Source organism: Terrapene carolina, unplaced genomic scaffold, assembly GCF_002925995.2.
Source record: "Terrapene carolina triunguis isolate 2854851 unplaced genomic scaffold, T_m_triunguis-2.0 Scaffold95, whole genome shotgun sequence".
Lineage (NCBI taxonomy): Eukaryota > Metazoa > Chordata > Testudines > Emydidae > Terrapene > Terrapene triunguis.
The window spans coordinates 20,626,615-20,654,607 of record NW_020664446.1 but is presented as its reverse complement, the minus strand read 5'-3'; the positions used below and the strand labels follow the sequence as shown (position 1 = coordinate 20,654,607).

General features: G+C 42.4%; 1 protein-coding gene across 1 annotated transcript in view; it reads right to left on the bottom strand.

The window, feature by feature from the left end:
• Window positions 1-3,485: 3,485 nt before the first annotated feature.
• Window positions 3,486-27,993, bottom strand: part of LHPP (phospholysine phosphohistidine inorganic pyrophosphate phosphatase) — a 171,566-nt gene continuing 147,058 nt past the window's right edge. Inside the window, exon 7 of the mRNA XM_026650996.1 lies at window positions 3,486-3,841. Coding sequence (XP_026506781.1) covers window positions 3,745-3,841 — 97 coding nt within the window. The 3' untranslated portion in view covers window positions 3,486-3,744. The remainder of the gene's footprint in view (window positions 3,842-27,993) is intronic.

Here is a 27,993-nt window from a genome sequence, read left to right as displayed (position 1 = left end):
TAATGTGGCCAGTACTGCTTTATCTAGAGGGGAATGGGAAATAAATACAACTCTGTGTATCTGTACAACCCTAGAACCCCCTCCCTAAGGAATGGAAGAGTTTCCATAATACTACAGGCCAATAGCATTTGTTTAACTAGCAGACATGCAACAGTAAATTTCCTGTCTGGGTCCTCTGGTAACAAGGACAGTTTTGATCACAGTTGAGTTAACTTCTCAATGACCATTATCTTTTAGTAACCAGGGCTTTCTGGAGACCTTCTATTCTCCTGTTGGCAGAGATCTCTCTGTGGTATGTCTGTTGTCCCCTTGCACATTACCAGCAGAGGATATTTTGACAGGAAGGGAAATTCCACGTAACAAACCATCTGTTCTTAACTTAGGACATTTTCCCTTTAGCTTTTTCACCCCAACATTTCCTCCCCCCCTATTATAAGCTTGAGTTTGAAACTCTCTCTTGGTGTGGATCTAGGCTGAAAGGAAATGCTTTGAAACCATGCTTTACTATTGAAAAATGCCAGCACTAGTCTTTGTGTGCATTTTTAACCCTCTTAGCTTTTTCTTTAACTCATAATTTCTTTCATTGCCTTCACTTGCTTTTACTCATTTTACCCTAAATTGTCTGTCTGATAAGGATTGGTAGAAAAAATTCTCACTCCGTTCTCAGGGCCCAGTCACGTTAACACCGGGTTGCAAGTCCTTCAGTAAAAGAAGCAAGCCTCAAAATCTTGATGACCCCTCTCAACCCCCAAATTTTCCCCTGTGAAATGATCTTGAGGAGACTTTAAAGGTAAAACTCTGAAAATTGAAATGAGAGAACCCACTGTTAGAACCCATGTATGTGGGTTTAAGGGAGACAGTGTGGCCTAGTGGTTAGCACAGCTGAACTAGACTAAGAGCCCTGGGTTCTATTCCCAGTTTTGCTCCTGACTCTGTGTGACTTTGGGTAAATCACTTAACCTTTTTGTGCCTCTGCCTCCACAGCCGTAAAGTTCACTTAATGTTTCTTGCCTTTGTAACATGCTCTCCTGAGTTCCAGTCCAGTGCTCCATCCACTAAGCCACATTCCCTCCCATCGTACATGCTTTGGGCCTTTGAAAAATCTCCCCATGAATGATTCTGAGTGGAAAGAATCAGTGGGATGTGACCGAATACATAATGTTCTCACTTGTAGTCACTGGAATGATAGGACAAGGATCTTATATTTTCTCTCTTTTAGTTTGTGCTTTTTGGCAGCTGTTTCCACCCTGTTTGACAGGTAGAAAAACAGCTGTTCATGTTCTTATTTTCCTCGAGCTATTTGTGCACAGGAACTTAGATGCTTCAAGACTTCTGCTGAAGTGTGTTTCCCATCCTCACCTTTGCCAAAGATATTCTTGTTCTGTTGCATTTTAAAGCATTTTTTCCACGGTACCTCTATAATAATATCATCCTGGCATCCACTGAATTCAGACTACCACTGGCATCAGCAGTGAATTGCCTATGTAACATGGTGTGCAGGGGCCCTGAATGAACTTAAGTTTGCAGGCACAGATAGTTGGGAATGCACCACGTATTCTCTCTTCCTGTAATCCTATTCTTAGAGAATCCCTAAGAAATTGCCGTAGGTGCATAAAGGACGACTTGGTTGGCTGAAAACAATGAAAGAGTCAGAATCACAGTAATTGGGTTTATTCATTCAGTAAGTCAGCCACCAAAAGACCCCATGTCAATCATGTTATTCCTCAATTTGTAATAACTCCAGAATCTAAACCACTGCAGCGCCAGACAACTGGCAATATGTAGAGAGATGCAATTAAAGGTTTGACAGACGCATAAAAAGGGGAAATCTGAACATGAAACCTGAATAAACTGCCAGGCATGGGAAAATTCCCTTATCATCCTTTCCACGATGACATCATCACAATCTTGGGCAGTGAGAACCCAGAGAGATGTCGCACTAACCATGGGCTAGGCTGTGCAAGATGCACCAGCCCAAATGAAGGAGAGCCACCTGGCCCCAGAGGCTGAGCCGGGGAGGAATCCTACCTTGAGTTCCCCAGCACACAGGAGGAGAGCACCTGCTTTTACAGTCTGCAGCAGGTGCCACATGCTCTCCTGGTGCACTGGTTCTACTCTGGAGACAGATGCAGGGGGCCGTGCCATGACTCTAGTCCTGTCTCATCCCCTTGAGCTGGACTGTGTCCCTGATGGTGCCGGTGGAGCACAGAGATTGTAATTGTGGTTGTCCCTTATACAGACTATGCAATGGGAGTGATGTCGCCTTCCCCCTTCCCCACTCTATCCACAGACACAGATTGATCTATTTCTATAGTACACGCTAAAGTACGCTATTTCTATAGTACACACTTTTTTCTGTTGTTACTTTATGAGGCATTTTTCTCTTCTGTAACCACAAGGGTTTTTGACGTGAGAGTTCATTTTACCCAGGCACTAGTTTTTTGGGCCGAATTCACCCATGGTGTTGCTTCTGTGAAGTCCATGGTGCTGCAATCAGGGGTGAATTTGGACCCAGGTGTTTAGGTGCTATGTATCAGGGTCTAATCCCATAAGGTTCTGGGTGCTCTCATCTCCCACTGGCCTCAACAAGAGTTGAGGGTGCTCAGCACCTTGCAGGATTAGTCCTAGCACATTCACAAGATTTAATTTGCTTCAATGATTAGTAATGGCTGAAAACCACAAGGGCAAAATATAAAGCAGTTAGTGTAGGCAGCAGCGTGCTATTTAATTCACAGATGATTTCACCACCCTCTTCCTGTTACAAGTAAGATTTCCAAGCAATAGCAATGCAGGGCAAAGTCATTACTTGGCTTTTTAAATCTGGGAACCGAACACCAGATCATTAAGCCAGGCATCCAGCAGCCATAAAATAACATCTAAGCATCGGAGGCTATTTTTAGCAGTTGAAGACTAAAACAATGTGACTAGATGCTGACAGTTCAAATGTGGGACACCCATGCGAAGCAGGACTTACGTGGCCCCTAGACCTTGTACTTTGACTTCAGTTGGAGTGGAGTTGGGCCAATGCGGAGCATTTCTGAAAATCCCACTGATAGCAATTCCCGACTGCTGCCCTGAGCAGCTTCAAAGCCACCCACACACTAGGCTGAGAAATCTGGAACAAGACGCCACTCTTAGCAGATGGTTACACCCAGCCAGGTGGAAATCAAGGATGTCATTACAAGATGAAGGGGTTGCCCCAAAACTTCACCTCGGGACTGGTGTGCGCACGCATCTTACACACAAAGTTCTGCACTCATCTACAAAAAGGGGCAACCTAGAGCCTGACCTATGCTGCCTTTGGATTCCCTCATGCTGGGGCAACCTGCTGCTCCCTAGGTAGGGACAGAGTCTGGCCCAAGTGGTGTTAGACCCACTTGTGTCAGTTAATTTTATCTGTTCTTCCTACTGCATGGCTACATGGCACTCAAGGGAATGCGCGGGTGCTAGAAAATCAGACGATTCATGGAAGTCATAAGCACCTGTTAGGTTTAATGTTTTTAATCATTAAGGCATTTCATTTTAGTACCTACAAATGAGAAGCTTTGAAAATCAGGCAGTTAATGACAAACTATTAACATTACTGGTTTCCTACGGTTACTTGCATTTGTGTAGAAATTAGGTGAAGAGAGGAAAATGAATTGAACAGGGGAAGAGGTAGCCTGGTGTGTGAGCTGTATGCTAGGCTTCAGATGTTAAGTCCAACTTCTTTGTGCCTTTAAATCAGTCTCTTCTACAGCACGATCACTTGTGCAACTGTTTCACAATAATGTCCACTGCTTCCGCGAGGTTGTTCACGTATCCATCTGCCTTCACTTCCGGGTGTTGCTCATCACAAGGCCTGCAGAGGAGAGAGTAGGGTGACACTGATAAAAGTGGGAGTGGATGTTCCATAAACAGGCACATAAAAATGAATTATGGTTTCTCAGAAATACATGAAGAGAAGGGCAGATGTTAAGTTTTGTTACAATGCAATTATCCATTAGTCTGGTAAGTACTCCCATGAAACCTTTATAATATTGCCACTGACACACATCAGGTTTGGAATATTTGTTGGATGACACTTATCTATCGTTAGAACTACAGTAGAATCTACTCAATCATTTCTCCGATAAATGCCAAACCCGCTTAATTGTGATAATTAGCAAGGATGCCTCTCAGCGACTCTAGACACAGATAACGGCACAGCCAGTCAATCTAAATGTCATATCTAATGTAGAGGTGGGCGAAATTTTTCTACCAAAACTTTTTTTCAGCAAAAAATGCAGCTTCCGTGACACCAAAATATTTTGCAATTTTGTGCTAAATTCACCAAATTGTTTTGATTGAAAAAACACTAAAAAACCAAAAACCCTAACCTCTGAAAAATATTAAAACATATTTGTTTTGACATTTTTGAAACAAAACATTTAGGTTTTTCTATTCCAAATGATATTTTGTTTCCAAATTTCTTTTCATTTTTTAAATTAAAAATGTAACAAAAGCTTGAAAATGAAATGAAACGTTCTGTTTCACCCAAAAGATGTTTTTACTTTTTGATTCACTGAACGTTTTGAAAAAAATTGTTTTCAGGTTGACCGGAAACAATTTTAATGTTTTGATTTGTTAGAATGGCCAGCAAACTGAAAAATCTGTTATTTGCGTAGCTCTAGTTTGAGGGCGTTTGCAAGTCTTTTCATGGCACCGAAAAGTGTGAGCTGGTGTTTCTTCTCACACGCTTCCCAGTGTGCAGCTATTAGTTTTCTTTAGTGTCCTTCCATTATGGCGGATAAATAAGTCAATCTCATCCTAGTTTACTTCTGAATATGTTTTGCTGTTGTTACTAGAATTATTTGTATTATGGCAGGGCCTACAGGCCCCAACCAAAATGAGGTTGCATTGTGCTAGGCACTGTACAAACAGAGTGGGAGACAGTCCATGCCCTGAAGAAATTACATTCTAAACAGACAAAGGATGGAGAGAAAACACTAAGGCACAGAGAGGTGGAGTCACTCCCCCTAAGGTCACAGAATTCTTCCTCTGAGGAGAAATGCCAAACTGTCCCCACTCTCTTTCTCTTTATTGCGTCTGGGAGGTAGCTCTTTCCCTATGCTTCCACTATCATCTGCATTAGCTCTCTGCACCTAATTAATCTCATGTGATGCTCTTCAAATCCCATGAGAAAGCCCCATCTCTCTTCTCTGGCTGAAGATAACACCAAGTCCTCACTCTAATGATAAATAGCAATAATAATTGGCTCTTAAATAGAAAGTTTTCAATCTGCAGATCTTAAAGCATTTTACAGAGGAGGTCAGTACCATCACTCCCATATTACAGATGGGGAAACAGAGTCACCGAGAGGCAAAGTGACTTGCCCAAGGTGAGCCACTAGGCCAGTGGCAGAGCCAGGGACAAATCTATGTGCTAACTCTGACATTTTCCCCAAGCTCGATCATTTTTCCTGAAGTTTTGCCTTCATATTCTTTTTTCCCTCTTTTTCCCACCATCTCTACAGATCTTAGCTGTGTGTTATATTATATCCTACATATCTTCCACGAATCTGCATGGACAGATGATTTGGCTGGGGAATATTCTGTGATACCTTGTATGGATGGTGGTCTATATAATTAACTAATTAGCCAAAATGAATGCATTGTATCTTACATAGCATTTTATCTATATCAGCAAGAGCTTTTAGAAGAGTTTGAGCATCCATGTTTCATTGCATGCCTCTGATTTTACAAAGTTTATGAGCATTTCAGTTTACTATTACAGAAAAGAATTCATTCTTGGCCTGGAAAAATGAGTGGGCTCTATGTAGTTTCAGTTGGTGGGGGACTAAGGGTTTAACCTGAATGTGTCAACATTATGCCTGCTGGGCTGAGTTATGAATCAGAAAATACGTGGATTTTATTCTTAATGGCTTCCCTCCAAGACCCTTGAAAAGAGACGAGAGCTTAGTTTTCCAGCTCTCTTCCCTCTCAGTGCCCTATTTTCTTCTGTAAAGGGCAACACTTTATTTAGTGAGGGTTATTGTCTTAATGGGGGAAGATGCATTTCCCATCGGATGTCTGGTAGCCATGGAGATTATTATTATTTATGATGTGGAGAATTTGGTGGGTACTTGTCACTACAAGTCCCAAATTATTTTTCAGTTTTTGAACTAGGGCTCCCTGGAGCCCTTTTCCTGCTGTTCATTTTTCAGAAGTTCTCAGAGTTTTTGAGTACATGAATTCCTTACAAAGGAGCTGGGAATAGTCTCTTTCAGTAGCCCGTGCTGGTTGAGATTTCATTTGTCAGAAGGTTACAAAGGCCAACATGCAGCTAGGGGAAAAATATTACTTTGCTATTTGGTTTTGTTTGTGAGATCGACAAAGCAACCTGCAAAACAAAGGAAATGGCCACATGAAGCAGATTGTACTTTGGTATCAACTGTAACAGAAATATCTGATCTAAAATGTAGAAGATTAGTGCATGACTCAGTGCTTCGGTCTCCTAGTTCTGCTTTGTTACAGTGTCATGGTGCAATAATAATAGTGATGATGATGATGGCAGCTTCATTTATTAGGTTTTCCTCACCCAAATAAGCATTCAGGTCACGCGTGGGACAGCAGCTTATAAAATACAACGGACTAAAACGGGCAAAATCCAAAAAATATAAAACCACTAAAATTTAAATAAAGACTTCAGTTCTGTCCTGCTATCCATACTCACCCACTGACTTCAATGGGAGTTTTGCCCAAGGAAAGATATGTATCTTTATTTCACTTCATATGATACAAGTAGATATCTCTTTCCAAACCGGAATTCAAACCATACAGAAAGTTCATTTGCATCCTGAGTAGATATTCAGAGTGTAAAAAAACAAGACCTCTTTCCATTTTACACATTAAAATATGCTCCTTTTCTCACGTTCACAGAAAAAAATACCAGTATGTAAGAATTGTTCAGAAAAAGAAAAACTTTTACAGGAATTTTCAAGTAAACTGTATTCTCTGAGCTACAAAAAAATAAAAAATAAATAAGAAATGCTTAGCTGAACTAACACTCCAGTGATGATCTATCTGTAACATAAGGTTCTGTACCCTTGACTGATCAAGGTAATGGTGTGTGTGTGTGTGTGTGTGTGTGTGTGTGAGAGAGAGGAGGGCAAGCTAGGCTTACAGCCTGAATACTGTAATACTAATTGCAGATATGCTATTGTTCGGGGTTAACCAATTTAAAGATGTCCCTGGTGTACAAAGACATTGCAGTACCACCAAAGATGATTGAAAATCTGTCCATAGTGACTTCTCCAATTCTGAAGAATTTTCAAGGGGAGGCTGGGTACCTCAGACAGCTAAAGCTACCCAAGCTAAGTCTCATACTATTAGCAGTGCTAGAAAACCACTAATGTGCTGTTTGCTAGGAAGTGGTTGAAATAGACTAACAATACTCTAAAATTATTGCATCTCTTTAGAAAAACTGCACAAATGGGTTCTGAATTAATTGACTGCTAAGTCATTATGTTGGTCAATCATTTATTATTTTATAAAAGCTAATTATATTCAGCAAACAAAAGAATATGTACAATAAGATGCAATTGTGTTTCTGACACAAGCAGCAAGCGGTTGAGAAGGTCAGACTGTTTTTACTTGGTCAGTCTAGCTCTCAGATGACAGGGTTTGCTTTCAACACTCTAGTCCCAGGTAATGTATTTATTTTGTACACCTATCCAAGTACCATGTGGACACATTACATAGATTAACAGATTGCGAGAATGAGAGAGTTGCACAGCTGGGGACCTTCCACTACACAGTGTGATTTCACATGTGCTGATTTGCATGAGGAAAACCTTTTAGGGGTGGAAAAATTAACAAGAGGCATGATATAATATCAGGTGACTGTCAGTGCCAATGATGGACTCTGAAAGCAATGTCTGGAAAAGGTGTGAGCGAGCACAACATACGCCGGAGCACTGCAAGCTTTCCCAGACAGCTCTGCTAATGTACTCCCCGTCCACATCTGCAGCACCCTTCCCATTTATCCCAGCCTGACCATTTCTATTCTGTTTTGCAGACAAATAGCTGACAGGACTAAAACGATCTATTTGGTACCCATTCTGGATGTGAACTCAGGATGGCAATTGGCTTTCTGTACAATGCAAACTCTGGTTAGGAGAGATCTTTGCAATATGTTACTTGCACTGTATAAAATAAAACACAGATAGATGGACACGTAACCCTTATTCAGGAGAAATTCCCATTGAAGTCAATGGGACGTAAGCAGGTGCTTGAAGTTAAGCATGTGCTTATGTGCTTTGCTGTGTCTGTACAGCACCTAGCACAATAGGGTCCTGGCCCATGACTAGAGTGCCAAGGTGCTACGATAATAGCAATAAATAATAATCTCTTTGGGTCAGGGGCTGTCTCTTTGTTCTGTGTTTATACAGCACCTGGCACAACAGGGTCCAGGTCTGTGACTAGAGCTCCTCAATACAAGTAATAAATGATAACAAATAGTAATAACAGCAACAAGAGGTTCAGAGGGTTTATTTAATTTCAACTGGTTTAACATTTTGGGATTTTGCTTGTTTTGTTTCATTGTACTTTTGAAGTTGCTGCATGGTGACCTTCGTTACGTGAGGGGAAACTAATAAATAAAATCGTAATTTATATTCTTATTATTGCACCATGACTCCCTAGTGAAGCAGAACAAGGAATCTTGAACAAACAGTCCAGCTCCATCCCCTTCTGCTAACTGTAAAATGGGAAATTTCTAGTACTGTTGACATCAACACACAAGCTGGCCATTTTCTCCAGCTTGCAGACAGCCTTGTAGATCTCAAAAGCCAATCATACCATCATGGTTTTTCCCTAGTTTAATACTGGCCATTGTAGTTTTCTGTCCAATGGAATCTTAAACAACAGCACTAAAAAGCTCATGACAAGGGTAACATTTTCAAAAGCGTGTAAGTGATTTAGGAGCCCAAGTTCCATTTTCAAAAGTGATGAAGGGCTCCCAATTTGTTTACAACATCACGACTGCTTGGTCTCAGTGTATAGCTAGCACTCCTGCCATGCAGGGAATTCTCATTGACATCAGTGGGAGTTCCCTTGTGGAATGAGCGACGACACACCAGCCAATCCTGCAGCCCGGCTGCTGTCAAACTCTTGTTGAAGTTACCCCCTCTGTGTTAGAATATTGTTGCTTAACTTTCCCCCCGTTGCTATTACTCCACCACTCTGGAAGTGCTAGTGGAGACAGTGGTCGTGGCATGTGCTGGCGTATTAAGCACTATTGTCTAACCCTACTCAGAACAAGCCTACGCAACATGATGATACACATGCTTGTGGCTATAGGAGCCTTGTATACAATAGCACTTGACTGTTAATACCACTGGCGAAGCTACAAGAGTGGCACATTTTAGGATACAAGGTTTATGGGCGTTTTGCCTGATTTTGCTCCAGTGTATAAAAAGAACAGTGCAAGACGCTCCTGAAAAGCTGTCCACAGCTTGCAGTTGGTGGGTTTGGAGAGCTTTAGTAATGTCCAGGCACGAGACATTTTCCCACTGTCTTTTCTCAAGTACTCATGAAGAGTGAAATTCACGCTCTATGCATATGGCCAGCATAAGGCTTATTTGCCACTTAAATGTTATTTTGTGGGCTTAGATGGGACTTTGTGGTGCGTGGGCCTTGTGCTGGCCCTCTGCACAGAAGGTGAATGTCACCCCAAGTGAATATGTTGTTTAAAAGGCCAGTTTGTAATTATTAGAACATCACATCATATGATTGTATTTGGTGTGATACAATACAATCAAACAGATCCTGACTCGGTTATCACTCATGAGTATCAAAGGACTAGGTATTATGTTCTCCAAGGGACCATTTCTCATTTTCACTATTTTAAAAAGTCAACAGCCAGAGCATTGTGTGCTTTGATCCTTTCACATCTCTCAGGCTAAACTGGGTCTATCTAGATCAATACTTGGAAGTGAGGTAGCTAGGGAATACTAGGATAGTTCAGAAAATAGTGGTGATGATTTCAACTACTCTTCATACTGAATCAATAGATATGGCCTATCATGGTATTAGGGGTACCTGCTAACAGAGGTGACCTCTTTCAGATAAAATGTAAAACCAAAGTCCTGATCACCTGTGGTCATTAAAGGTCACCTGGCAACTTTTACAGGAGTAAGTCATGCTGTCTGGGGTGGCTCACAACTGTGAGTGCCTATCTCAGGACAGACTGTCAGAAAACAAGGGCAGACACCTCAAACTGGTCGGGTATGTTCTATAATTAGATTTCACCAAGCCAGTGACAAATGTGTACTCCTGGATCACTGTAACAGTCTTCCTGTGGAGTCACAGACAGACCCCTTTGACTCCCCAGCCTATCTTGCCACTCAGACTAACTGAACTTTGTGATACAATGCTACTTACACCTAAAATCACACCACATCAGGTTTCTCCCAGTCCCAAGAGAGCAGTCACTTACCCCAGATCAATTGGTACTCCAGATTTTACACCAAAGACAACGTTGTAATGCAATGCAGCCAATCCTACAATAAACTAACTAAAGATTTATTAGCTAAGAAACAGAATGAGAGTTAATGAGAGGTTAAAGCAGGTAAAATCTATGTACAAGTGAGTGACAGTCTATAATTCCAAATGGTGACAGACATGTAGTAATCTGCCAGTTTCCTAAAAGTCTCTCAGGGCTACCCAGAATAACTCTGGGGATCTCTGTCTTCTCATGCAGTCATTTTGCCTTGTTAGAATCCGAACAGTCCAGAGATTAAGGATCTTTCTTTGAATCCATATTTATAGTATCTTCACACAGAAAGTAAGCTGGCAGTGTCTCTACCCACGTGGGCTTTTTCTTTGGTGGGAGTGAGGAATGCACTTTGAGTCTCTGACCTCAGGTCATCACCACAATGCATAGCTGTGGTGAATGAAGTGATCCAGGTATTATTTGCACATTAGTATGTAATGTGCTTTGGGATTCTCTGAAATGAATACAGCTATATACATATGAGATATTATACATTTAAGAGGATGTTTTGGGGGACAGGATAATAGACTATTCATATGCAATTGACACATTCAGTGTAACTACTTCCCCCACCCCCTCAAAATGATTCTTGTCCATTATTACTTTAGGATCTGCTAATGTGTACCTTTGTATGTGTGGTTCCAGGTGAGTGTCTGGTTTTGGTGGGGGTGAACCCTTAAACACATAATCATAAGGAACCATTTATCAGAAAGGATCCCAAGTCTTAGTATGTATGTTAACCAGAATGTTCTTATTAGATCATGTAGGCAGTTTGAGAAGTTGATAGCAATCCCCCTGTATAAGTACAAGTACAAGTGGGTTACTTCACACTGAATACAAGGTGATCATACAACTCTGCACTAGAGAAACTAACATGCTGGTTGGAATGTCTTTTTAAGTACTTTGCTTGTATTACTCTTTAACAAACATACGAAGAACAAAATGGGAACAGCTGAGCTGAAGCACTATGTGGATAAAATATAAAAGGCTTAACACATGAGAGTGTAAACTGAGACAGTTGACATGGATTGCCATGGCCACAGGGATGAAAATAGTTAGATTATTCAGATCAACCTCGACTAGACCAGCAGAAACTTGACTTTAGAGAATAGGAGCAGATGGTAACCAACTAACACATGATTGACATGATGGATTAAAATTAGCTACTTGCACAGTTCCTTAAAAGTAGGGGTGTGAAGGAAAACAGCATGCAGGGCCAAAGAAAGGTACAGATGTTAATTTGAACATGACAAATGATCTTGCATTCCAGTGTACAATGCTGAAGTCATTTGGCAAATCTAATCTGTAACAATATGTGTCCCCCTGTCATTGACCTTTTCTGCAATATAGCATCGTGAGAGCTAAACATCATTCCACACAACCTCCTTGCGTTTATACAGGGGAATCTCTTTGTGTCAGAGCACAGTTCCCACTTACTCGCTAATTAAACAGGATACAGTCCCCCCACATAAAATTAGATTAAAAAGTCTAAAACCGTTTCTCTTGGCAATGTGTTCTTCAGGACTCTTACTGAACCTGTAAACGGCATCAGACACAGTTTAACAGGATTTTCTTTATTAGCAATGTAAACAGATACTGTTAACCTTTGCTAGTCTCTTTAGACAGAGGCAATAATTTTACTGAGTGCTACAAGAGAAACTCTTTTTTTAGTCCAACATGGGTAATTTAATTAGTTCAGCACTGCAAATCCAAATAAATCACTATGATGGACAGCACATCGATGCATCGTTAGTAAATGTCTGTAGAGTATGTTTCTCTGACATTATAATTTGAGATGAACCAGCACCAAAACCACAGAACTGAGCACCCAACTTTGAAGAGGTTTGGATCTGACTCTGAGCTTTGTAGCTTACCATTATCTCTATAATGGGCTGGGACCAAAACTCCAAATCTAAGCACCTCCGAGCTTTGGGGAACTACATAATCAGATCTGTGCAATGATCAAACCCCAGGTTCAGACTGATGTGCAGAACTCCCTTTGAAGAGAGGAAGGATAGCCTGGTGACTGACACACTAGACTGGGACTCAGGAGAGCTGGATTCAATTCCTGACTGCCACAAAATTCCTATGTGACTTTGGGCAAGTCAGTGAATCTCCCAGTGCCTCAGTTTGCCATCCTTTCCCTGTCTTGCCTAGTCTAACTGTAAGCTTGTTGGGGCAGGGTACTGTCTCTAACTCTATAATTGCACATAGCCTACCACAATGGGCTTTCAACTCTAGGTGGGGCCCCAGGCCCTATCATAATACAAATAATAACCAAGAAAAAGCTTGGGTCTGTCTCTAATTATTATATGCTTTCTTTTCTTTTCTAATATTAGATTTTTTAATCAGAGATTACGAAACGCTTCTACAAAAAGATCTAACAATAAGGAATATCATAATGACACCCTCTATGGATGTGGTACTGGCAACTACCTCACTGCACTCTCTGTTTCTGGTAAATGCACTTGCAAGAGCAACAGAAAACAAGCCTGCACAAGAAGTCATCTATGTCACAGACTCCTAGCAACCTCCATCTCGCTTCTCTTACCTCCCAGAACAGCACACGCAGCTTAATTGTGTTTAATTGCATCTAATTTACATGCAAGAATCCATAAACAGGTTAAATTAACAGCCAAATTGTTTGCTAACATCTAGGGGAAATCTGTGGGTTTGCCTCTTAATTGTTCCATATCATGTGAAAAGGCTACAGTTTTAACAGAGCAGAAAAACAGACTAGGTAGAATGTTTCTTCAGGAAACAAACCATCAAAATGCAGGAAAACAAATGGATTGAGGGGTTAGGGAAGTATTTTCTCCTGTAAATCAAAAAAGAGACAAATCTTAGGAACTAGTTACCTAGATCTCTGCTTTCCTGCCTAGTTGGAATGCATTTTCTGAGGCAAATAAGTTCACTTTTTAAACATACGCATGCTGAACAAGTTAAACTGAAGCACTATCAATGAGGAGTCCTTGTGGCACCTTAGAGACTAACAAATTTATTTGGGCATAAGCTTTCGTGGGCTAGAACCCACTTCATCAGATGCATGGAGTGGAAAATACAGGAGCAGGTATAAATACATGAAAGGATGGGGGTTGCCTTACCAAGTGTGAGGCCAGTCTAACGAGATAAATCTATTAACAGCAGGATACCAAGGGAGGAAAAATAACTTTTTTTTTGTACTCACAACAAAAACACCAACCCAGGAACCAAACCCTGCAACAAAGCCCGGTACCAACTCTGTCCACATATCTATTCAAGGGACACCATCATAGGACCTAACCACATCAGCTACACCATCAAGGGCTCGTTCACCAGCACATCTATCAATGTGGTATATGCCATCATGTGCCAGCAATGCCCCTCTGCCATGTACATTGGCCAAACCGGACAGTCTCTACGCAAAAGAATAAATGGACACAAATCTGACATCAGGAATCATAACATTAAAAAACCTGTAGGAGAACACTTCAATCTCTCTGGTCACTCAGTAACAGACCTAAAAGTGGCAATTCTTCAACAAAAAAACTTCAAAAACAGACTCCAACGTGAAACTGCAGAACTGTAATTAATTTGCAAACTGGATACCATCTGATTAGGCCTGAATAAAGACTGGGAGTGGTTGGGTCATTACGAAACCTAAACCTAATTTCCCCAATACTAATTTCTCCCTACTGTTACTCACACCTTCTTGTCAACTGTCTGTAATGGGCCACTCTCATTATCACTACAAAAGTTATTTTTCCTCCCTTGGTATCCTGCTGTTAATAGATTTATCTCGTTAGACTGGCCTCACACTTGGTAAGGCAACCCCCATCCTTTCATGTATTTATACCTGCTCCTGTATTTTCCACTCCATGCATCTGAAGAAGTGGGTTCTAGCCCATGAAAGCTAATGCCCAAATAAATTTGTTAATCTCTAAGGTGCCACAAGGACTCCTCATTGTTTTTGCTGATACAGACTAACACGGCTACCACTCTGAAACCTGAAGCACTATGCTCATTTGTTTGCTTCCTAGCCAATTGGCTGCCTGGTGATGCTAAAGGGGGTGTCCTCGTGTATAAAACTCTAGAGATAATATTCGTTTAAAAAGAATGAGCTCAATGAGGCCTAAAATTAGAACTGAGTGGGTGTGTTTCGGTGTCCGAACACACGCATGCATGCCACACTTCCCTTTGCTTTAGCCCTGTGGGCAGGAAGGGTGCTGAGGTATACTGAAATCCTTCGCTCTGAATTGGAGTACTTGAGAGAGCAGGATTATACTTCAGTGCTCCGCCTATTCACCAGGATGCAGCACATGGTGGTGAGACATGGACATATGCACTTGTGAACAAACCCAGAGCCATAGTCCTGGATGGCAGGCAGCCCAGCAGCAAGGTTAGAATGCTATCAATGTTGCAGCTCCTTTGTTTTCCCTCAGGATGTGGGGAGAGGGTAGACAGACAGGTTTGGGATGCCAGGCTTTAATGACTGTGCTGGACCTTGGGTCTGTCCAGTTCCTTAATGAACATATAAGAGGACATGAGGAAATTAAAAGCAGTTTATGTAATTGCTAAGACTAAAATCAGTGGGGAGAGAATCCTGCTCATGTTCCATCTACATTAAATTTAAGACCTATATTATTAAAAGATCTTTGAGTGCAATTTAGTTGTTTGGGAGGCAGGCCAAGTCCCTCCAACACCTGGGAAGTGCAGGTATTTCACAGCAATCTGAAGCAAACGAAGAAAAAAGAGCTAACAGGGTTAAGTCATGATACAATATACTGGTGCCATGCTAAAATGTATGGCTTCCTCATGCCCTCCCTCAACCCTGCCCCCTGCATATTAGGGTTCCTCTCAGCCAAAGGATTACCCGCTGTCCCAATTTAGTAGCCGTTCTCCTACCCTCTCTGCTTCCTACCACATCTGAGAGCCACTTCATCTTCCCATGCCCCTGACTCGGTAACTCTGAAAGGAGGCAGCCTGGTTTTTTCCATCTAGTGTGCAGAATGAGGGGAAAGGAAGCTGACAGTTATGAAAGCGATAGGAATCCTTCAGAGGTTTCTCTGACAATGCAGAATGCCCTTACAGAGGACATGCTGCTGTGGCCTCTGCCCATTTGTATTCATAGATTGCTTCGGGCACAACCGTACCCTTCAAACGGAGTGCATTCAAAGCGCAGGGCTTTCCCTCAGGAATAACGTAAAAAACACAGCAAAAGGGAGAGGAGATGATGATAAAAATTATTTGGGGGCAAGGAAGGAGGAGGATCAAGCAGATCTTATTAGAAATCAAGGTGGAAAGCAGAGCACAGGCAAGATAAATCAGAAAACTAATCTCAATGGAGATCGTTTCTGAAAATCTTCTAAGGAACATTGAAAACACAAGATGATTTTGTAAGCGTTAGCAAGAAGGTGGGCAATGTGACACAGGAGAGGAAGGAGTGTTTCCAGTAGTTAGAGCAGGGGACTGGAAGTCAGGACTCAGGTTCCATTTCTCGCTTTACTCCTGAATCACTGTTTGATTTCTGACAAGTAACTTCACCTCTTTGTGACTCAGCTTACCATCCTGTGAAACAGGTATCATAACAACCTTCCCAGTCTCCCAATGGGTGTTGTAAGGCTTAAATAAATATAATAAAATGATGGTGATAATGCCTTAAGCACCTATACAGGGTTTTTGTCTTCAAAGCACTTTACACACTTTAATTAATTAATTCATCCATCCTGATAACATCCCTGAGTGACAGTAAACAAATATCACCAGACAGAAAGTTTAAGGGACTTGCTCAAAACCAGAGAGAAAGTGTATCAGAGTATATCAGATTTATCCATTTATCTGAGTGTATCAGATCTGGGATAAATCCCAATTAATTAATGTTCATAAAGTTCACCTAGGGAAGTGGTGGAATCTCCACCCTTAGAGGTTTTTAAGGCCCAGCTTGACAAAGCCCTGGCTGGGATGATTTAGTTGGTGTTGGCCTTGCTTTGGGCAGGGGGTTGGACCAGATGACCTCCTGAGGTCTCTTCCAATCCTAATCTTCTATGATTCTTCGAAGTGCTTTGAGACCCTTTGATGAAAAGAGCAATGTACCTTCAAAATGTTATATATACTACAGCAGTGGTTCTCAAAGCCGGGCCGCCGCTTGTTCAGGGAAAGCCCTTGGCGGGCCGGGCTGGTTTTTTTACCTGCCGTGTCCGCAGGTTCGGCCGATGTCGGCTCCCACTGGCTGTAGTTCACCGCTCCAGGCCAATGGGGGCTGCGGGAAGGGCGGCCAGCACATCCCTCGGCCCATGCTGCTTCCCGCAGCCCCCATTGGCCTGGAGTGGCGAACCGCGATGAGCTGAACCTGCGGACGGACACAGCAGGTAAACAAATCGGCCCGGCCTGCCAGGGGCTTTCCCTGAACAAGCGGCAGACTGGCTTTGAGAACCACTGTACTACAGCAGGTTTCTTGCATCTTTGATTCCTGTAAAATTCACCAGTGTGTGCTCTTCCATGTCTAAAACAGAGTAAGTTGGTCTTTTACAAAGAATAAGGACAAGTGAAAAGAAAAGAAAAGAAAAGAAAAGAAAAGAAAAGAAAAGAAAAACTGTTAGGCAAAATAAATCTAATTTGAAATCCTATCAATTTTCTTAGACAATTTCCTGCTTCCATCCTAACATTCTCAATGAATGGAGGTCCAGTGCTGCAAACCGAATGAGTTAGTACATCCCTGACTAGCAGTGGGAACTCAGACACAGAGAGCAGGAAACAAGACACAGAATAGTCTCTCTCATCTCAGGCCACTAAGGGCCTGATCCAATGCCCATTCAAGAAAATGATAAGAATTCCATTGGGTACATCTATACTGCAAAAAGACCCGCAGGACTTGTGCTATGGGCTCAAAATAGCAATGTAGACATTCAGGCTCAGGCTGGATCCTGGGCTCTGAATTCTGGTGTGTGTCGGGGGGGGGGGGGGGGGGGTGTGTCTCGGATCTCAGACTCTAGCCTCAATGGGAACGTCTATGCTGCTATTCTCTGTTCTCGGTGGTAGCAGATGACAGAACAAGGAGTAATGGTCTCAAGTTGCAGTGGGGGAGGTCTAGGTTGGCTATTAGGGGGAGGGATAGCTCAGTGGTTTGAGCATTGGCCTGCTAAACCCAGGGTTGTGAGTTCAATCCTTGAGGGGGCCACTTAGGGATCTGGGGCAAAAATCAGTACTTGGTCCTGCTAGTGAAGGCAGGGGGCTGGACTCGATGACCTTTCAGGGTCCCGTCCAGTTCTAAGAGATCAGATATCTCCATATATTATTATTATAAAAACTATTTCACTAGGAGGGTGGTGAAGCACTGGAATGGGTTACCTTGGAGGTGGTGGAATCTTCTTCCTTAGAGGTTTTTAAGGCCCGGCTTGACAAAGCCCTGGCTGGAATGATTTAGTTGGGGATTGGTCCTGCTTTGAGCAGGGGTTGGACTAGATGACTTCCTGAGGTCCCTTCCAACCCTGATATTCTATGATTCCATTTTTAGCCCCGTAGTGCAAGCTGTGTGAGCCCAAGTCAGCTGACCCAGGCTCTGAGACTCACTGTTGTGGGGCGTTTTTTTTTTTTTTGGCAGTGTAGAGGTACTCGGTGATTACAGTGGGTGTGGGATCAGACCCTCAGGGCCATATTCTGCCACCCTTACTCATGTTGAGCAGTCCCTTCCTCCACGAGTAGTTCCATTCATTCCAATGGGACTACTAATTAAGTAAGGGACTACTCACCATGAGTTGGGGTGGGCACAATCTGGCCCTTAGAGCCTGATCTCAGGCCCACTGAAGTCAATGGGAGTTTTTCCATTGTCTTAAATGGACATTGGATCAGGTCCATTTAGAAACCCTGTCTCCACCTGTACTAATTCATTCTGAATGTTCAGCCCTCAGCTGGGTGAATTTTTGTGGCTATACATTTGCAGGGCCACGAATTTATCTGCATCATGTAAATGTGTAGTCCTGTGAGAACCTGACTATCAGTGATTTTCACCTGCCTGATAGTGTTCGGCAGCTCACAGCAGAAATCTGTAGCATGTAGTCCAAAAGCTGCCCTGAAGACAGCACGCTACAGAATGCTATTATGCAACTGAGAACCATGGATAATGTATTTCCCATCTGTGCATGTCAGAACGCTGATGCGACAGTCTTTAAACACAGTCTTTTAACTGCAGTAAGCACACAGCTGGCTACGTATATTTAGGGGCAGATTCCCCCTCCCTCGTTCATGCTGGTAGTAACCTACTCCTTGAGTAGTACCAATTCGCCTATGTTTTAGATTTCTGTAGTTACTGTACCAAACAGTCTATAAATATACAATTCTGAGGAAGCGGATGACATGAGGAATTGTTCCCCTCCCCCCGCTATTTATTTTTTCTTTCAGGAAATGTAGTGCATGTGAAGGTGCCAGATTAAGAGTTTTGCAGACTGATGCCCTCTCTTTCCATGGCCTAGGAATGGACAGTAGTAAGGAAAGCTTCTCAACACACCCCCACCAAAGTGCCTCAGCCTTGTAGGGACCACTGCCAAGGATGAGAAAGCAGAACAGTTGCCATGTCCATTCAGTCTTTGGCCTTTCTGTTGAGACTGCCAACCAGGTGGCAAGTTAGTGCCAGTTCTGATAGTAGCGTCATGGTGACATACATCCCCTAGGGCCAGGCACTCAGCTGAAACCACCAGCCCAGTTCACATCTGGTAGGCTGCCCTGTACCCCCTCACTGCGCCAATGACAGTATCCATCATGCTCCCTTTGTTTTCTTCGCTCATTCCCATCTCCATGCCTTTATCCACAATGCTCTCTGTGCATAGAACAATCTCACAAAACCTGTTCATTAAGGCCTGTTGCTACCAAAAGCACCACATGGCTGGATCCCTGCTCCTTCACGGAACCCCTCTGAAGTCAATGGGGCTTTGCAAGCATGAAGGGGCTCACCTGGACAGACCTAGGGGCTACTCTAATTTGTGCCAATTATCAAGGTTCCTTCCTTCCTGTCCTCTCTGAGTCCCTCTGCAGCCCTGCCATGCCCCCTGAAGCAAAGCCTGTGGGGATGGGGATGTAGGAGCTGGCTCGGCCAGCTCTGTCTGCTGGGGGCTCCTTCACGTTGGGATATCCCCAGAAGGGGATGTATGGAATTTGCCTCACTGTGTGTAACACAGGCAGATTTTTTTTCTTTTTTGCCTCTGAAAATTTAGCCCTGAGAGTGTGCAATTTCATTTGGTCAAACAAGCAACCCAATGTTAAGAATGTTGCACAATGGTAGCCATTCAAAAGTCAATATCTGTGACTAGTTGCCCTGCAGGTACTATCGTTTTGCTGTGTACTTAAAACAGCACATAGCTGGGAGGGAACTGCTGGTAAGTGTTAAGTTTTAAATGGTGATGACTGTACAAGGAGAGGCCCAGTTTTCACATACTTTGTAGATTCTGTCAAGTTTGGGAGCTAGTTGAACTGGAAATTGCACGTTAGTATACTGGTATGTTACCGGAGGGTTCACATCTGTTTCCTTGATGATAACTTAAGATGTGTCAAGTTTCAGACAGACTAAGGGCCAAATTCAGAGTGTGGCCTAGTGGTCAGAACACTGGACTGGGACTCAAGAGGACATGCATGGGTTCTATGCCTGGCTCTGCCATGAGCTGGGTGACCTTGGGCTAGTTACTTACCACCCTGTGCCTCAGTTTTCCCATCTGTAAAATGGGGGTAATAATACTGACTTCCTTTGTAAAGCTCTTTGAGATCCACTGATGAAAAGCGTTATATAGAAGCTAGGAATTATTATTATTCTCAGCTCATATAAATAAGGGTAATTCCACTGAAGCACCTAGGGGAAGAGGGTGCAACTGCACAGGTCTTTAAGGAGTTGCACTTGCTTACACCAGGTCTGCATTTGGTCCTAAGAGGTTATGGAGCAGTGACCTGAGGTTACTGAACTATACAGTATATATTCAATTTTGTGCATCTTGGACAGGATGCTGCTCTGAACATAATCCAAGTTCAGGCATCCCACAGAACATATGAGACTCCAAAATGTGCTTGCTTGCATGAAATGCTAGAAACATCAATAACCAGAGGACTCATGCGCTGGAAGTGCAAGTGAAAGGCATATTTGTGAGGTTTTGCTAGGATTCCATTGCTCATTAGGAGGAATTTGGAACCTTCTCTATTGGTATACACTTGCTTGGTATTGCTTGTGGAGTGAGCCTGGCAGCATTTAATTTACAGAGGATGCTACTTTGTTAAGTTTGTCCATTATTGTTGACAGGAGGGTTATTGCCAGACACTCAGAGCAATGTTTCTGAACTTACATTTCAAATAGGAATGGTGAAATCTATGCCCGGCTACAATGAAATGTGAAAGCTATTATATCATTTAATGGACCCTTTCAATCCCTTTGATGACCTCTGAGGGTCTGTTATTTCCTGTTAGAGGAATGGTTCCCTGCATTCTGAAGTAGAACATTGCTTTTCTATTGGCTGTAAATCCTTTTGTGTCTTCTCTGCCAAGTCACTTGAGTTTTTATATTCAGTTCATGCTATTATACTCTGGAAGTGTACAGCAGAAATGTGGCCTTTGGTACGAAGAGTTGCCATGTATGTTTGTGTAGTTGAAATGGTTCCCATGCTGTGTAATCAGAACAACTTCATTTATTAAATATGGGTTCATGCAGGGTTCTCCTTTTGTGCATAGCACAGATGTTTTCAATAAAAACAAAAGTCTCCTCCCTGCCCCTCAAAAGTCACACGTGCTCTTTGCTGAGAAAAATCTGAGAAAGAACTGCCACAGATTTGCCAAACTCTCCAGTATAGTATGGCATTTGCAAGCATCAGGAGACTGTCCGTTGCTTGCTTGGATTAATTATTGACGAACTATGTGCCTTTGCCCTGTGAACTTATTCAATCAATTAAGAAAGCATTTTAAAATTCCCAAGAAAGGATTTGCGGGCACAGACACAAATATGCATGTACACAAACATGCATCTTACACACAACTACTGCATTAGCCCTGAACAGATTATGGCCTCACTAACACATTGCAGTGGAAAAGATTAACTTCTGGGGCTGGGATTTGCCTAAGGGCATTAGGCACTCAAATCATATTGAAACTCAATTTAATTTGGGCATCTCACTCCTTTAGACACCTTTTGAAAAGCCCCGCCTAAGAGAACATTTCACTTCATCCTTCTAATACATTACACAAGTTCACAATATAGTAAATGAATGAAATTAATGCTGACTCTTGAATTTGCAAAGCACTGCATAGAAATTTAACTACAAATGCCTATGGACCTGAATGTTGGGGAGGAAAGGTCTTTTTCAAGCAGTGGGAGAAAGATGTATTTATTTAGGGTTTATGATCTTGTTTGGTGATCAAAAATATTGGACCAATTTAATCCCAGGTGTAACTCCCATAAATTCTACAACCACTAATAATGTGATCTTCTAGCAACAAGATGCCTGTGGCTACAATACCAGGTAGCATTTAAAGGCTGTTTTCCAGGTAAACTTTTTAGTGAAAATAATACTTCTCTTTGGACAATGTCTGGTGAATCATATGTTCTTGCTTTTAATTAGGGATGTGGCTATCAGAAATGCAGTGAGACTCCCAGGAAACCAAAACTAAAGAAGAATGACATCTGTGTAATAAATTTCCCATCTCAAATGAAGTGATGCCCTATTCATGGCTAGGAAGTTCCTAGTAGGAACCACCACTTTATCACCTTAAAACCGTTTTCAGATGGGAGACTAAAAAAGTGAAATGTTTCTGAGTTGGAAAATTAAAGCAGCTTTTGGAATCACTTAGCCCAGACAAGCCAATTGTGCAGGAATGTAGATCATAGAAAGTTCCTTGACCTAATGAACAGTAATGATAGGTCAGTGAAGACTTTTTTCTTTCCTGCTGGCTTTTTGTCTGATCTCTCTCAATCCCTATCTATATTTTTAATAGTAAGACTCAGCCCCTGCATAGTCAAACTGTATTCAGTGCTCTGTTCAAGAGGTACATTTTCACATGCTTACATCTCTGCAATAAAATGTGGTTTGGTTCATTGGTGATGGGGCAGGGGGCGATGCCATTACCTATTAGATGAACAGGAAAATCATTCATCAAAAGGAAAGAAACTCTAGAGGCCACAAGCAGCTCTTTAAAAAGAAACTTATTCCCAAGGTCCAGAAAATTTCATGAGCAGATTTCCGTTTTTAGGTTCTAATTAGGACTGGCCAAAGGACGACAATTCCATTTCGCTAAGGATTTTGAGATTTAAAAATCTGGCTTTGTTTACAATCGGAATGAAATCTGAAAACTTAGAAATTCTCCATTAAGGAAAATTCTGAAAATATTTTAGTTTCACAGTAATCAGAACACTGTTTCAATTCTGACTTTTTAAAATTGTATATTACAATACATACTGCAAAAATTAAAATGTTTTGAAATGAAACCTTGCTTCAAAACAAAACATTGAAGTGTTTTGTTCTGAAATGTCAAAACATTTTTTTCCCCAAAATAAAAATTTTGCAAAAAATTGACAGTTTTGTGAAGCAATTCAGTTTTGACAGAACAGCACTTTCCAACAGAAAATGGTTCCATCAAAATGTGTTCCGACTAATTCTAGTTCTAATGAAAATAAGCCCTAGTGAAAATGATTGGTAATTTACTACACATAGTAGATTAGAATCACCCCTTTCCTTGTATCCTACCTGTTGGAATTCCCAGGTTAACAGTCACTTGTTTAAACAGGTGGGGCTCTGGTAGCAGCGCATTTTCAGTGATAGATCTTTGTCTATGAAACTTATGCACCTTCTCAGCCTAGGCTGGTGAGTTTCTGGGCATGCTGCAAGGCGCATATATTTCCCCAGGATTTCCTGGTGGTGCAAGACTATTGACTAGAGGGAAGTTGGATATGTTAACTTTGGTGGGTTTGGAGGTCTTTCTGACCTACTGTTGCGCTTGGGGTGTGTTCATATTGTACAGTCCTGGGAGCCCTGGATAGCTAAATATGGCTCTCCTCTTGCAATGTGATCTGGGTTCCCATGAGGAATCACCTTCTGTTTACTGGGACTCCATGCAAGAGTCTGTCCTTGTAGATCAGTTTGCGGGACTGAGGCCTGATATTTACTAAAAGGAGACTAAGGTTGAGGTTTGCAAAAATGCCTCAAGAACTTGGATTAGAACAAACAAGAATTGGGCACCCAAGCACCATAGGTGGCTTTGGAAATCTCAGCCTAAATGTATCAGCGTGCAACGCTCCACTCTTTCTTGATGCTGGAGACCTAACCAGAGAAACACCACCCACTTGAATCCAGACCAGGCTATCAGCTAGTCATTTTACAAAGTTATTTGGATGCCCACAATCATATAGAATTTGATCACAACTACCTGGCACACTCTTTTTTCTCACCTGCCTATATTATTATTATTTCCCTGCAGACTTTCTGCATGGCAGGCTTGGTTAAAATCTTCATAGTATAACTCCATAAACTTGCTAAACATGGCTGCTTGCATCAAGAGAGGGAATTGCATTGTGCATCTCCAAAGTCAGACCTCCATATTAAAGACGGAGACAGCCATGAACCACATTGTCCAATGCTACTGGCTGAGTTTGAAATGTGGACTGGACACTCTGGATGACTCTGCTGTACAGTGACAGTGTGGTACTGTATGCGTTCCAGAAAGAGTTCTGCCATTGAATTCTACATTAAATACACAATGGAACAAACTCTGCCCAAGGGGCAATGAGAAGTCACCAATTTTTTGATATATTTGGGGGAGGAATATAACACCAGCAATGCACCAACCCCACTATGCACAGGGTCTCGGGGGGAAGAATAATATAAATGGGTGAGCCAAAAAAGCCAGCATAGGGTATCTCTACACTGCAATTAGACCCCACGGCTGGCCTGTTCCAGCTGACTTGGCCTTGTAGGGCTTGGGCTAAGGGGCTGTTTAATTGCAGTGTAGACGTTAAGGTTCGGGCTGCAGCCCAAGCTCTGGGACACTCCTACTTCACAGGGTCACAGAGCCCAGGCTTCAGCCCAAGCCTGAATGTCTACACCGCAATTAGCCTTAGCCCCTAAACCCAAACCAGCTGGGACAACCGCGGGTTTTTAATTGCAGTGCAGACATACCCATAGAGGCCCAGCTGTTTTAACCACTTAGGAACATGCAAGTAACTTGTAAAATGAAGGGCAATGGGCTTTCAAACTAACTGGTACAAACCCACAGTCTAGCTTTGAGCTGGTGCATTGCTCATCACTAAAGAAACTGCTCAGAGTAACTTGAGGATGTGCAGCTCACTGATTTAAATCAGTTGCTGCCACTTCAAAAGAATCCATTTCACTGTAAACACTGCAAATTATGGTTTGTTTATTGAGCAGCTCCGTAACCCAGACTTACAATGCCTTCTCTTTTGTACCTTGCCTGCTGCTAATGCGTACCTGGCCCCAACTTCAATTTCTGTAGCACCAGGCAAGCAAAACAGTTAAACAGTTTTGCTTGGGGGGGAGCGGGGGAGGAAAGAGAGAGAGAATTACCAATAAACACGAATGTTGATTGTCAAGATTCCCATGAACCAGTTTCACAGACCAACTTCTTCAAATCTACATTCCTTAATTCAGGAGTGGCGGAAGCTCCCTAAAAGCGTGTGTGGGGCCACCAGTGCCCGAACCGTGGCCCTGCCCCTGCACCGTCCCTTCTCCCCAAGGCCCCACCCCCACGCTGCCCATTCCCCCCAAGGCCCTGCTCCCACACCACCTCTTCCTCCCAAGACCTTTTAAAAGTGATGGGCCATGGCCCTCTGCGTCCCCACTTCCGGCACCTCTGGCCTAATGTATTCATACAGCACCCCTTGAATTAGAGGGTGTAAGCTCGTTGGGGCAAAGACTGTCATTTTCTATATAGTTGTACAGTGCCTACTGCAATGTAGCTGACCTTAAGATGCTATTGCAACATAAAACACACACACCATTTTTCATGCCTGCATTTGCCTGTTCATGTTTTCTAATAAAACTCAAGTTCCATTGTTTGGAATAGTGAAGTTTGTCACCCATCCTTATTTCTTTGAGCCAGTCCTAATTTTCCAGGGATTATTGCCAGTTCTTGTACGGCTACCCCACCTGATGTTATATAATCCGGAGAAGGGAAAAGCCCTTGTGTGCTTCATCAGGGCATCCTGTTGCATAAATTCCCAAAGGTAGCAATCCACCGTGCTATTCTGCAGACTTTTCATCACTGCTTCAACTGACAGTCCCAATCAGCAGCTGTGTTTTCTGTTTTGTGTCTGCGATGAGAAAAACAGGCCTGTCTGGCAGCTGAGCAGGTAATGAAGCTAGCATTGTGTTGTGTGCCTGCAGTCTCTGAGCTACTACAGAGGGCCTGTTTGGGCAGTTAGCTCCTAAGACAGACATAAATCAAGCCTATTCTATTCAGCACTTCATTAGGCAGCTCATGGGGGGAGGAGAGGGGAGTCCAGCAATCAACAACAGAGATCTTAGGATCATCTACCCCACCAGAGACAGATAAAAACTGTGCTCCCCTATCAATGCCTATAAAGGAGTGAACCTGTTCAAAGAGTGAGAACACTTTGCCTGAAAATGCTGCATTTATGAAGCATACTTCATCCAAGGATCTCAAGTACTTAACAAACCTAGAAGGAAATGAGAAAAGATCTGCCCAGTGCAGCAGAGAAACAGGACTATCAGGGAACTAGCTATGGCTCTCTGATTCTCTGTCTGGCTCTGCTCCCACTTGACCCCCAACACAGACAGTCTAGGGTTGACAACAACTAGCTAACATATTTTCAAAGATGTCAAACCCTGTCTACGCTTGTGTTTAAAAACACATTACTGAAAGCATGTTAGATAACATGTTTTTAAATACAACCTATTTTCCTAGTCTGGACGTGCCCAGGGAGTTAGTGTCAGCACGAGGATTAGAACACAGGCATTCCTGGCTCTGAGCCCTCTGCTTAGACTATTAGAACACTCAAAGATGCCTAGGAGGTAATTAGTTGCCCTTTCTCTCAGCTTGGTGTTAGAGCTCCTTATATGAAGGTTATTAGCATATCCTTTTCTATTGCGATCTACAGCACATGTTCAGTCCTTGCAGATTCAGGGTGAACTCCTGGCTCCACTGAAATCAATGGGAGTTTTGCTGAAATCCTGGCCCCATTGAGGTCAATTGGGATTTCACATTCAGTATGTTGTATGTTAAATAATCCTAAATATGAAAGAATTACTAGCATATACTCAGGTTAGAGCGATGAGAAATCTCAAAGATGTTCAGGCTGCTTAGATTCAGTTCCAGGCGATCTAGACTGTAAGCTCTTCAGGGCAGAAACTGTTTGCTATTCTGTGTACAGTGTCTAGCACAAAGTTCTTGGTTGGCCCTTAGAGACTTCCATAAATAACATAGTTTATCAGAAACAATAATAATCCTTCCAAATGGCCCCTATATGTTATGCTTTGTAATACCAGATCAATACTTCAATGGTAGTTTATTGTGGATGATTGGTAATAGGAGTATTGTTCAGCCACCCAAGCCTTGACATTTGAAATATTATGCTCTTTAGGGCTATCGTTTTACTACTTGTTTGTACTGAACCTGGCACACTGGGGTCCTGGTCCCTGAATGCAGCCTGTAGGCATGGCTGTAATATAAACAATAGTAATCATGTAAATCAAAAGGATGACTCACATGAGGAATGGTTCTCTTTGGAATGTCTTCACCAAGTTCAATATGATGGATGATGTGAGTTTTTTGCCAGTCTAGGTAAATTATGGTTCCTGGGTGCCTGACCTCTCCCAAGTGAGATCAAAAACAGTGCGTGTGAGTGTACACTTGCATTTCTAATAAAGCTCCAAAAAGCACTAGTCGTAGTTCAGCAGGACATTTCGCACCCTCCAGCTCTTCCCCCATAACACCTGTAAGGGTTTGTGCTCAGAACCTCACGGGATCTGACTGAAGTTTGTAAATTTACTTTCTTTTCTAAAATATTAAATTGATGAAAAAGTTTTATACTTTTTAAATGGAGGGGAAAAGAAAACGGGAACATCAGCTTTCCGATTGCTTCACCCTCTTGAGTTTGTGAGTTCTGCTTTTATCTGAGCACTTTGGCTGGGGCTTTTTTCCCTCCCTTCTCATTCACTTTGAGTGAGGTGTCGTCCTTAGGAATGCCAAATTTCCATAGCACTGTCCATAGCCACGGACAATGTAAGTGCTGCTACAACCTGACTTTGCTTGGAATGGGATGAATTTATGTAGCACATTTAACAATACCCTTTTTATTTATTTATTTGAGCATAAGCTTTTGTGGGCTACAGCCCACTTCTTCGGTGGGCTGTACCGTAGCCCACGAAAGCTTATGCTCAAATAAATTTGTTAGTCTCTAAGGTGCCACAAGTACTCCTGTTCTTTTTGCGGATACAGACTAACACAGCTGCTACTCTGAAACTTTTTATTTATGACTTTATTACCAATAGCACTACAAATAGC